Here is a 13,153-nt window from a genome sequence, read left to right on the forward strand (position 1 = left end):
TTGAGTAACTAGCCCAACACTGATTCTGGCACAGGGTTTAAGAACTTACCTGTTGACTCAAAGCTTGGTAGTCTTGGATGGCTGAATTCACCTGCTTGGAGAATGCTTGATCTCCGGGATGTTCACCATCCTGCTGTCCGAACAGGTGAAGAGCTCCCAAAGCCTTCAGCTCAGAGGACTTCACCTGCAGCCTGTCCTCTGTCACCTGCAATGAAGCAATGTCCAAGTTTTCTGGTACCCTTTTCAAAAGCACTCTTTTGACTCGTTCTCACACCCACAAATAACAACTGCAACATCAAATCTTCAAGCTAGCTGTGAGGCAAAAGACTCACCTCACACTCCTGTAATGTTTGCTCAATCTGTGAGCAGCTCTCTGATCGCCAGCTGTTTTTCACCCATTCAATACGTTGAGAGATCCAGCTGTGCATACAGTGCAAACGCTTTTCTCTGTCCGTGCAGGCCTGCCATTGGTCCTCAACATCATGTATCTAGAGACAGAAGAACTCGTCACATTTCAAATATGATGCTTTGGCAGGTTATACAGGTTACTGCAACTATGCTGTACTTCTGCACTCACCTTGCTGTCAATTTTGGCCTGTAGAATAAGCCAACTCAGATTGAGAGCTCCCAGTTGCTCAGCAAACAGGATGCACTCATTGCGATTGGTGTGCTCATTCACTGATCCCGCCCCCTCCACAGACTGATGGTTCAGAAACTCAACGTACGGCTGATGACTGGTTATTTCAGCCTTGAGATCCTAATATGTAAAAAGACAAGTGTGGAATATGACATGTTAATATTTTCTAGGATTTTTTTAAAGAAATTAATACTTTCATTCAGCAGAGACGCATTCAATTGGTCAAAAGTGACAATAAAAGACATTTCTAATGTCTAATAAATGCTGTTCTTTTGAACTTCCTATTATTCAAAGAATCCGTAAAAATGTTTCAGAGTTTACACAAAAATATTTGGCAGCACAACTGTTTTCAACACTGATAACAATAAGAAATGTTTTTTGAGCACCAAAATCAGCATGTGAGACTCTGGACCACAAAACCAGCCGTAAGGGTCAATTTTTCAAAATTGAGATTTATGCATCATCTGAAAGCTGAATAAATAATTGATGCATGGTTTATTAGGACAAGATTTGGCCGAGATACAACTATTTGAAAATCTGGATTGAAAATCTGAGGGTGCAACAAAATCAAAATATTGAGAAAATCGCCTTTAAAGTTGTCCAAATGAAGTTCTTAGCAATGCATAATACTAATCAAAAAGTTAGGTTTTGATATATTAACGGTACAAAATTTACAAAATATCTTCATGGAACATGATCTTTACTTAACATCCTAATGATTTTTGTGATTAAAGAAATATTGATAATTTTGACCCATACAATGTATTTTTGGCTATTGCTACAAATACTGTTTACCTGTGTGACTTAAGACTGGTTTTGTGCTCCAGGGTCACATATTAGGATCATGTGACACTGAAGTCTGGAGTAATGATGCTAAAATAAAGTGTATTTTAAATATATTTAAATTGAAAACAGTTATTTTTAATTATTAATAGTAATATAGTATTATATTATATAGTATAATATAGTAGTAATTAATAGTAATAATATTCCACAATATTATGATTTTTACTGTATTTTTGATTAAATAAACGCAGCCTTGGTGAACCTGAGAATTTTTTTTTTTTTTAAACGGCAAACCAAACAAGGTTTTCCATTTATACCCTGAAATAATTAGAAACCAGAAAATCAAAAGAATTAAAAAGTGTACAGTAGGTGTACTACCTTCAAAGCCAGTAGATGTCTAGACAGCTCAGAGGAACCGGGGGCACAATGGACCCCAGAGCTTTCATCTTCCAGTCGTCCCTCTACATGTTCGAGCCAGGAGGTCACACTGGCCAAGATCTGACTGTGAGACTGGTTTGTCAACAGCTAGAAGGAAGGCAAGAGGATGCTTACTTAAACTATATCTGTTTGCCAGAACTTTGCTTCAGATGGACAAGGGATAAGATAGAGGGAGAGAGAAAAAGAGAGAAACTTAGAGAGAGAGAGACATTAGTCGTACTTGTTGCTGTGTCTGGTGGAGAATGGGCAGGACGTTACTCAAGTTCGTCCATTCCTGCTCAAGTTGAGCCAGTCGTCTGCGCAGACCTGGAGCTTCACTGTCAGTCAGCTGCAGTATCTGTGCGCCTGCGCTTTCTGCACAAGCTTTCTGTGCTGAACGGCCCTCCAGCTCCTTGAAGAACTCCTGCAACACACAAACAAAGCCACATTCCTATTTTGGCATTTTAGTTATGACACATATAGTCACTTTATATTTGTGTAAAAAATAAAATAAATAAATCAAATTATACTCACCATGAGCTGGGTAAAGTCTGTTCTGGAGTCCAAGAGACCAGAATCAGAGAAACTGTTCCACTTCTGAACCTGTTCTTGAGCATGACGCATCCATTCTTCTAGTTCTGTTGAGTCATGCTGGAACCTACACATTCAAACACACATTTATTTGTTACCTATTTATTTGTTCATACCTCCAACCTAACCTCCAACAGAATGGCATTAAAAATTATTATTTGGTTACTGCTTTTCTCACACCTGTCATAATTCTTTCTGATCTTCTGGGTAGACCGTATCTTCTGCTGTAGTTGACTATGAAGCTCCATCCAGCGTAACAACACTTGTGATTTTGGGACAGTCTGGCCTGGCCGCTCACGGAAACAACCCTTTTTCTGTAGGATCCCGAGTCGGTCTTGGATCTCCCACACCTGAGGCCTTGTGTCTTCCAGGACCTTGTACAAGCTCTGACAATGAGAGAAAGTGGAAAAGAAAAGAAAAGAAAAGTTTGCAGGTTCAATTTTAACACTTGGGATTTTAAACATCAAATTATAACAAACATGCTATAAACATGTTATAACAAACACTAATCTATGTATAAAAAGTATTTACATTAACTATTTATTGCTATTTTTAAAAGTAATTTAATATCAAAACCTTATTATGTGCTTTTAAATAGACCGGAAGTTTTCAAATGGCATATAATATAATATATGAATCTATATATATATATGAATGTGTTATATATTAATGTCATATTTGCTCAGTTATTCAAAACATATTGTGATTAAGTTGTACACAGATATATGGATACGGTCAGCTGAAGTAATGCAGTCAGAGACAGCAAACTTTGGGAATCACCGCATTAACTCATCTCATCCTCATCTCTCTCAGCTTCAACTGCTTGCTCAGATGGAGTAGCTTGTGAGGATGGGAGTGAGTTTGATGTACATCTATTACAGACACAAAAAGGGTAGTTTGCTGTTCCTCCTATAATCAATCCACCCGAGTAATGAGCTTTGGTAGACATAAAGAGCAAAATAATATGAACGCAGCCAACCGTATGCTACTGACTGTTCTGTGTGAGCCAGTGTAGCTGAGAAATTAGCTTTCGTAATAGTGAGGGGGAAAATAATAAAAGAGCGGCCAATGCAGGCTGCAGAACATGAAGTTCCACAGATATCGCTCTGAGTAATTTAATCAGGAACATCATGTGCTAGACCAAAAAAGATTCTCATACAACATACAACCAAAGAAAAGAAGACATTCTCCCTTAATTTCACCCTCCTCTCACACTCCTGCATGTCTCAGACACTTATTACTTTTGCTGCTTAGTTGGTTTCCAACCAAATAACTAACATCGGCAGGAGTCCTCTATCGCTAAGGCAATAATGTGGTCAGCAAAAAAAAAATGCCGTAAAATCCCACAACTTCTACAGGTATGTGATTTAATAATTTGGTTAGGTTTTTATATTTATTCTTTACAACACAACCTGGGGCAGTGTACCGAAAAAAATTACTTTCCTAATCTGCAATTGTCTTTTTCATTCAGTAAAATGTATATTTTTTTAAAAGTAGATTTCTCAACAAGAATAAATTTACTTATTTATTCTTGTTTATTCCCAAATAAATATAAAATATAATTTTAAATTTTGGGGTTGGTATGATTTTTTTTTAAAGAAGTGTCTTATGCTAACCAAGTGTCCATTTAGTTGATTAAAAATATAGTAAAAATGTAAACAATTTTACATTGTAAAGTAACTTTTCTATTTGAATATATTTTAAAACATAATTATTCCTATAATGTCAAAGCTGAATTTGTGTCACATGATCCTTCACGTCATTGTAGTACGCTGATTTGGTGCTCACTGCTGAAGAAACAGGGTTGAAAAACAGCTGTGCTTAATAGCTTTATTAAAAATGTTTTACTGTTACTTTTGATCAATTTAATTTCTACTTGCCGAATGAAAGTATTAATTTATTTCAAGGAAGAATTGTTCTTTATAATACCTGTTTTTTTCGTGAGCATAAGCCTCACTAAAATACACTCCCCTTATGCAATTTTGCTTAATCTGAAACTTAATTTTTAGATATTTAAACTATGAAACAAGACAAGAACTTAAAGAGTGGAATTTGTTTCTGTCATTCCCATGCAGAGTCACAGAATGTAAAACACAGCTAAAACTATCAAAGGAGGCCTATACTCAAAGGAGGTCAAAGAAAGGCAGCCATTAGCGTTCCCAGGGATGCGAGGAAACAAACCTCATAGGACTGCAGCTGACCCTGCAGGTCTCCCTCTGGCTCTGAATTCAGACTGGACATGTTTGTCTCCATCTCATCCAACTGCTTACGCAGTCTCTCAGTGACCTCCTCGTATCGAGACCACTCCTACAACACACATACAGAGCGATGAGAGAGCTTCTGTTTCTCATTTCTCTTAATACACTTTATACATGCCATTTAATAAAATCTTGTTTTATTAAATTAGAACTAAATTCAGACAGATAATGAGAAAGTGTTATGAACTGGAAAAGACTGATAACATTAAGGTCTGAATCTATACCTCTAAGCTGTGCTGCATTTGGACACCATGAGTTTGTGCTTGATCCTGTAGAGCTGATATTAACTGCTCCACCTCTGCTTGGCCCTGCAGTGCCCCCTCTGGCAGCTTTTGGTATAGCAACTTGACCATTACAAGGTCCTGACCCAAATCTTGGAAGTATTTCTGTTAATTCCAAACATTATTAGAATGTTTTAAGCAGACAAAAATGTATTATTATTATTTATAATAATAATATAATTACTAAGTTGATCAGATGTATACCTTGTGTTCTGTGAGCAGACTGTACAGCTGACCGCAGTTTTGTGGCTGTGCATTCTGACTCTGCAGCAGCCGCTCAGAGCCCAGCTCCAGGAGACCCCGCAGACCCTTCAGAAGAGCTTCAAAACAGCTCTGGAGCTCAACATTATTCTGTCCGGCTGATCTCCGCCGCTCAAGTGCCAAAGTCCATGTGCTACCTTGTAGACTCTTAGAAAGAGCAAACACTTACATTAGATCAGAACTTGAAGCTACTGACCAGTTCTACCTTAGCAACTGTTGCCATCTACCCTTTTATCAGACATCTTCACACACTTTTCTAGTAGTATGTTTGCATATATTTGGAAAGTTTTAAAACGTAATTTTACAGAAATTATCCAAAAACACAGTATAACATTGTTGCATGGTCTCTTATTATAGTGACAATAGGTACCCAGAGAAGCTAAAAGCAATTTTTATTTATTTTGAAAATATTAAATAAATCTTAAAAACTCATGCTGTGGATTAAACTCCATTTAGGATGTTACTAATGTAATTTATATATTGAGGAGGGTTAGGTTTTTCCCCCCTAAAAGTTTTGTTTTGTTCTGTAGACTTTGGAAGTGAATTGGTAATACCTTGATGCTTGAAAGATCTTTGAGGAGTTTAGTTGAGTCTTCCATCTGTGATTCACTGGCATTCAATGCAGACACTGGAATCTCTAACAGATGCGGTCTTGTCTGTGTAGGCAGGAAATAAAAAGATGCAGAAAGGCAGAATCAGCCTCTGTGAAATGTATTCTGTCAACCACATCTAATTTTTTTTTAGATATGAATATAACCTTGTATTTTTACTACCATTCAAAAGTTGTTGTTTTTTTAAGAAATGACTGCTTTTATTCAGAAAGCATGCATTTTGTTGCTCAAAACAGTGACAGTACAGATATTTATAATGTCACAAAAAAATTGCACCAAAACAGCATAATGGAAAGGTTTCTCAAGGATCATGTGACACTGAAGACTGGAGTAATGTCTGCTGAGAATTCAGCTTTGCCATCACAGAAATTAATTACATTTTAATTAGGGGTTGCACGACTACTGATTTTTGCTAGTCGATTTCTTATTTAAAAAAATACTTGAGTTACTTGATTACTCATTAGTAGAAAATGTATCTGTATCTAAGTTGATTATTAGCCTATTCTTGAGAGAGAGCTGGTTTGGTTTTTGAGAGACTGAGATGTGCAACACGGCTGTTTGATTGGTGAGTACGCTGTGCTTATTCCATTCATTTGTGTATCTTATTGCAGCCAAAGGTTTAAAACATTGCCTTTTAAATATACACAAATAATAGAATGTGTATGATGCATTATTATAGGTGATATTACTCTTGCCAAGCTCTGATTTCTGAGGGATGCACGGAAAGGCAACAGCAATGCGGTGTTTGATTTGCGCTCTTCTCATTCATAAAGTTTACATTCACTCACTTCACACACTCATTATTACGTGACTTTAGAGGTCTGTGTATAGTATCGCGCTGATCCCCTGGCTCACCTCTAGCAAACACCAGACTGTGCCAGCCTCAGCCGAATATTCAGGCAGAATTATTCCTTATCCGTTATTCGATTTTGAAGCCATTATCCGTGCCATTCTGAATAAGGTATTCAGCTTCGGGCACACCCCTAATTATTACATTACACATTTTAATTTTATATGCAACATGGATAAAGCCATAGAAAGTAATAGCTACACGCAATATTGTAATCCTAAAATTCACGTCGTAGGCCTACTTGCAAACTCGGTCCATGGATTACGGTTAATGAATGCTGTAGTCGTCGATTGTTTCCGACAGCGATCACTCGACTAGTCTATGCAAGCCCTAAGTAGAATACACATTAAAACAAGTCATTTTAAATTGTAATAATATTTTAAAATTACTTTTTTTTTTGAATAAACAAATGAAGCCTTGTTGAGCATAAGCGACTTTTTTTCAAAACATTAAAAAATCTTCACTTTCAAACAGTAGTGTAAATGTTAAAAACTGATGGATCTAGAATTCTTGTTAGATCTTAAGGTGATGCAGACATGTCAGAAAATGTACACAGACACTTGTTCACTCTCAGGGTAGTTATTTGGTTTTAGTAAGCGTGTTTGCAGGGCTGAAACTGACCTCTAAAGAACTGATATCCTGGCATGAGGTGAGAAGCTGGACAATACTCTGTTGATCTTCAGCTCCTTCAGACTGAGACAGATCACTGATAGTTGCTGAGAGCTGAATTGTGTGGTCCTGAGACTGGCTGCTGCTCTGGTGCTGCTCTCTCTGTATTTCCTAAAGAGTTGGAAGGGCAGTGTTTAGTCATACAAAAAAAACATTTAAAATGAAATGATACATGTCAGTTTACACCTAGATTTCACATAGAATTACCAGCGCTGTATCTTCCTGTGGCACACATTCTGTACGCTGAGAGGAGAGCATAAGAGGAGCTGTGGCGTCGATGGGTTTAGTCTCTGTCTGGGTCTGATCACCATCAGTAACATTTATTGCCTGTGTGTCGCGTGGCTTTGGGCTTGTTGTTTTCACTTGATCACTTAGACCCGTTTCTGTGTTTACTGATACTTCATTCTGATCTACAGATTCAGCCTTTTCAGTCAATTCATTGGAATCACTTGCTTTTAACATTTTAAATTCTTTCAAATGTTGGGATGTTAGTGCAGGTAGGGAACTCGTCTCTTCAGTAACTGGTCTGCTGACTATGCCAGGCATTTCAGAGAAGTCAGAAGGCTCCAGTAAACAACTTCCTGTGTCAGTGTCCTGAATTACATGCTCGATTGCAGGAAAATCAACTTCTTCAGGAGATGATTCCTTAAGACAAAAACAAGCAGTAAGTCATTGGCAGCTGTGTCGTGATTTCACCATGGTTAAAAAGGGATTTATGGCTCTAAAACAACCTTAGCCATAGTAAATAACAAAATAATTATTCTGCCATGTAATATACACTACTGTTCAAAAGGTTGGAGTCAGGATTTGTTTTGTTTTTTTTAAAGAAATTAATACTTTCATTCAGCAAGCATACATTAAACTGATCAAAAGTGACAGTACAGACATTGTAATGTTACAAAAGATTTGAATTTCAAATAAATGCTGTTCTTTTGCATTTTCTATTAACCCTCTGGGTGCTCCTCATTTGGGAGTCACACTTGTGATCTTCACCAGGGTTTCTGCAGGATTTTTAAGCTCAAATTTAAGGCTTTAAGACTTTAAGACCTGCACAAATACAATTAATACCATATGAGCGGGGTAGGGCAATGTCTATAGTACCATATTAAACTGTAAAATGACTGTAAAAAGCATAATTTACAGTTCAGATTCAAGTTTTCACAAAATCAAAAAGTTTTGTTAAATGATAACTTTACATTTCAGCCTTTAAACCATTTTTAAGAAAATGGATAAGTCAAAAGCATTAATAATATTGATTTCAACAATTATTATCAATAAATTATTATATAAATTAAATAACATGAATTAGGGGTGTGCGAAATTGGCAAAAAATTATATCTTAATATTTTCTGGGATTTTATCGATAACGATAATAATATGATATTTTGCTGAGTGTGTTATTGTGCTGGTATCTTAAAGATTACCATGGACAGCTGACTCCTGAATTTTTTTGATATTCTTCATATTCTGTGTGGTCAGTTCACAGCAGTGATAGAAATGAGTCTTTTCCAACAAGTTTTATGGGCATTTTTACCTTTAAGACATTTTTTCTAAAAGTGTGCATAATCTTTTGAGTCAAATTCTTGCATTTGGGCTGTTACCAAGCAAATGAAATCAGTATCAACTAAATTTATCTTTGCAATGCATCTGAAGTGGCATTTAGATGTATTTACACACACTTTAATGCAGCTCTGAGGGACATAGAATGCTAACCTGCAGTTACAAATGCATAAATAATGTTTTGATATTTGAAACATAAAACGTTGAAAACTGATGTTTAAAATTATTTTTTAAAAAATGAAGATACTTTAAATGTGAAATTAAAACGGCCAGTAGGTGGCAGTAAGTCAGCGTTAATAAGGGAGTCATTGCGATTGAACCGAATCATTTAAACGGTTGATTCATTCAGGAACGAAATGGTTATGTTGCTCAGAGACGCAAAACAGTGCTGTGGCTGTGTTTGGAATTATTTTTGTTGGAGAAATAGAGCAAAAACAGCCAATATGGTGTCTAAAACGTAAGTCTCTTAATATTAACTTCTTGTTTATTGAACTGTTGCATAAAGTCAATATCACATTTGTAATCATGCAGATTTTTGGAGAAAAAAAAAAAAAAAAAAAAAAAATGGCACTCTTCATGTGATATTAACTATATGAAATTATATAAATATTGGATATACATTTTCTGCCCCCATATCTTAAAGTATGTGATCATTCTAAATGTATTTTAATAGACCGAATCATGCAGTGAAACTTGTACGCGCACTAGTTTAACCTGTTAACTGATTCATTCTCTGCCAGCAGGTGTCGGGTTTGGCTGAAATATAACGGTCTTCCGGTAACGGCAGAACACAAAGCAGTGCAGTGCCGGACTTTGAACTTACAGCGCTCATGTTTATTTAATGAAATCATAGCCTTTTGAAGTTTAATCATCACATTCAGCCAGATCTCAATTCTTGTCTTTCTGTCTCCAAATTTGAGACCTCTTGAAATCATAATTAACACTTTCTTGTACAATTTAAGACTTTTTAAGGCCTTAAATTTGACAACTAAATGTAACACTTAAGACCCTGCGGAAATCCTGTTCACGGTCAAAAGTGACCAGACACCTAAAATGTAAAAGCAAAACTAAAATAAAAATTCAACACTGCTAATAATAAGAAATGTTTCTTGATCACCAAATCAGCCTATCAGAATTATTTCTGGATGATCATGTGACACTGAAGACTGAAGTACTGACTGCTGAAAATTCAGCTTTGTCATCACAGAAATTAAATTACATTTTAATATATTAAAAGAAGTCATTTTAAATTGTAATAATATTTTATAAATTACTCTTTTAAAATTTTATTATTATTATTATTATTATTTTTTTTAAATAAACAAATGCAGCCTTGTTGAGCATAAGAGGCTTTTTTTCAAAACATTAAAAAATCTTCACTTTCAAACAGTAGTGTAAATGTTAAAAACTGATGGATCTAGAATTCTTGTTAGATCTTAAGGTGATGCAGACATGTCAGAAAATGTACACAGACACTTGTTCACTCTCAGGGTAGTTATTTGGTTTTAGTAAGCGTGTTTGCAGGGCTGAAACTCACCTCTAAAGAACTGATATCCTGGCATGAGGTGAGAAGCTGGACAATACTCTGTTGATCTTCAGCTCCTTCAGACTGAGACAGATCACTGATAGTTGCTGAGAGCTGAATTGTGTGGTCCTGAGACTGGCTGCTGCTCTGGTGCTGCTCTCTCTGTATTTCCTAAAGAGTTGGAAGGGCAGTGTTTAGTCATACAAAAAAAACATTTAAAATGAAATGATACATGTCAGTTTACACCTAGATTTCACATAGAATTACCAGCGCTGTATCTTCCTGTGGCACACATTCTGTACGCTGAGAGGAGAGCATAAGAGGAGCTGTGGCGTCGATGGGTTTAGTCTCTGTCTGGGTCTGATCACCATCAGTAACATTTATTGCCTGTGTGTCGCGTGGCTTTGGGCTTGTTGTTTTCACTTGATCACTTAGACCCGTTTCTGTGTTTACTGATACTTCATTCTGATCTACAGATTCAGCCTTTTCAGTCAATTCATTGGAATCACTTGCTTTTAACATTTTAAATTCTTTCAAATGTTGGGATGTTAGTGCAGGTAGGGAACTCGTCTCTTCAGTAACTGGTCTGCTGACTATGCCAGGCATTTCAGAGAAGTCAGAAGGCTCCAGTAAACAACTTCCTGTGTCAGCGTCCTGAATTACATGCTTGATTGCAGGAAAATCAACTTCTTTAGGAGATGATTCCTAAAGAGGAAAAAAATAAAAGCAGTAAGCCACTAGAAGCTGTGTAGTGATTTCACCATGGTTAAAAAAGGATTTATGTATCTAAAACCACCTTAGTAATATACACTACTGTTCAAAGATTTTTTTTTTTTTGAAAGAAATGAATACTTTTATTCAGCAAGCATACATTAAAATGATCAAAAGTGATAGTAGAGACATTTATAATGTTAAAAAATATTTGTATTTCAAAAAACTGTCATACTGAAAAAAATCCTGAAAAAAAAAAAATAATTTATTAAAGGGATAGTTCACCTAAAAATGAAAATTTGATGTTTATCTGCTTACCCCCAGGGCATCCAAGATGTAGGTGACTTTGTTTCTTCAGTAGAACACAAACAAAGATTTTTGACGATACATTGAGGTCTTTAGACACTAAACGATCGGTCTGTGCAAGAAACTGAACAGTATTTATATCTTTTTTCACCTCTGATCCGCCACCCGGACCAACTGTCCTGAGCTCTTCTTGCTTTACGGCAGATCGCAGACTTATAAGTGCATTACCGCCACCTATCTCTCAAATGGACCATTGATACTCCTAATTGAGATTGTAGATAAAGTGTCAATGGTCCATTTGAGCGATAAAGCAAGATGACGACGCGTCAGGCACCGCATGTTGTGGGAAGAGCTCAGGACAGTTAGACATGGCGGTGGATAAGAGGTAAAAAAACGATATAAATATTGTTCAGTTTCTTGCACAGACCAATCATTTCCTGTCTAAAAGACCTCAATGTATCATCACAAGCCGCAGGGTTTAAATTGGTTTTGTCTGTGTATGTTTTTTCTCTCTCTCTCAAAGCCATGGGTCCCATTGACTGCCATTATATGACTGACAGACTGCAACGGTTTGAGTTAAAAATCTTCATTTGTGTTCTACTGAAGAAACAAAGTCACCTACATCTTGGATGCCCTGGGGGTAAGCAGATAAACATCAAATTTTCATTTTTGGGTGAACTATCCCTTTAAAGTTTTCACAAAAATATTAAGCAATATTATACTACAAATTCAACATTGCTAATAATAAGAAATGTTTCTTAAGCACTTAATCAATCTGATTTCTGGATGATCATGTGACACTGAAGACTGGAGTATTGACTGCTGAAAATTCAGCTTTGCCACCACAGGAATAAATTAGATTTCAAAATATATTCAAATAGAAAACTTCTTTTAAATTGTAATAATATTACTGTTTTACTGTATTTTTGTTCAAATAAATTGAAGTCTTACATAAAAAATCTTACTCAACCCAAACTTTCAAATGAAGTTCATTATTCTAACAGAAGGCTACTTGTGGTTGCCAAGCACTGTAGAAAATTTGCATATTAATACAGAATATACAGCTACGTGTGTGTTTATTGGCATTTTACACTGAGTTTGAGCAGGGCTCATCCAAACAGTCGGAACTATCTATTTCACAATGAGGAATAATGATAATGAATCATATTGCCTGTCATTAAAGAGAAAAAGTTAAATAACTCTTCTGGGGTCAGTCTTTACCTTAGTGACACACTCCGTTACAGCAGAGGCAGTGTCTGACTTAGTATCTTCCTCCTCTGTGATCTCATCTGGCTCCTGGTACAGAAAAAGGAAAAATGATTAGAGATGATGAAATGATTAGAAATGATTTGAGATGACTTTCCATTAGAAGAATAGACTCCCTAAAGACAACTGAAGAAAGCAGCTGTTACTGAAAGAAGAGGTGAAGTTATATTCGGCATTCTGCAATGAGTGCCGCCTTAGTCTTCAGAAAAGAAAAGCAAAATAACTTGTTTGCAAAGCTGACTGAATTATAAACGAACAACAAAAATTCTGAGACTAGCAAAAGCATCCACGACCAATTCCTGTGAAATTATAGAGAAAAAAAAGAACTTAGAATTATCTAAAAATAAATTAAAAAATAAATATATATGCATATAAATAATATTATATATATTTATTTAGACGTATAATCAGATTTGTATTAATA

General features: G+C 36.0%; 1 protein-coding gene across 1 annotated transcript in view; it reads right to left on the reverse strand.

Moving 5' to 3' along the window:
- The window catches only part of LOC131527542 (nesprin-2), a 108,704-nt gene that overhangs the window by 42,690 nt on the left and 52,861 nt on the right, over positions 1-13,153 (reverse strand). Inside the window, 16 exon segments of the mRNA XM_058756716.1 lie at positions 50-205; positions 333-488; positions 578-757; positions 1,802-1,948; positions 2,082-2,264; positions 2,375-2,498; positions 2,612-2,817; positions 4,613-4,738; positions 4,914-5,075; positions 5,175-5,378; positions 5,786-5,887; positions 7,314-7,472; positions 7,569-8,006; positions 10,459-10,617; positions 10,714-11,151; positions 12,685-12,759. Coding sequence (XP_058612699.1) covers positions 50-205; positions 333-488; positions 578-757; positions 1,802-1,948; positions 2,082-2,264; positions 2,375-2,498; positions 2,612-2,817; positions 4,613-4,738; positions 4,914-5,075; positions 5,175-5,378; positions 5,786-5,887; positions 7,314-7,472; positions 7,569-8,006; positions 10,459-10,617; positions 10,714-11,151; positions 12,685-12,759 — 3,015 coding nt within the window.

The sequence above is a fragment of the Onychostoma macrolepis genome, chromosome 20 (genome assembly GCF_012432095.1).
Source record: "Onychostoma macrolepis isolate SWU-2019 chromosome 20, ASM1243209v1, whole genome shotgun sequence".
In the NCBI taxonomy this organism is placed as follows: Eukaryota; Metazoa; Chordata; class Actinopteri; order Cypriniformes; family Cyprinidae; genus Onychostoma; species Onychostoma macrolepis.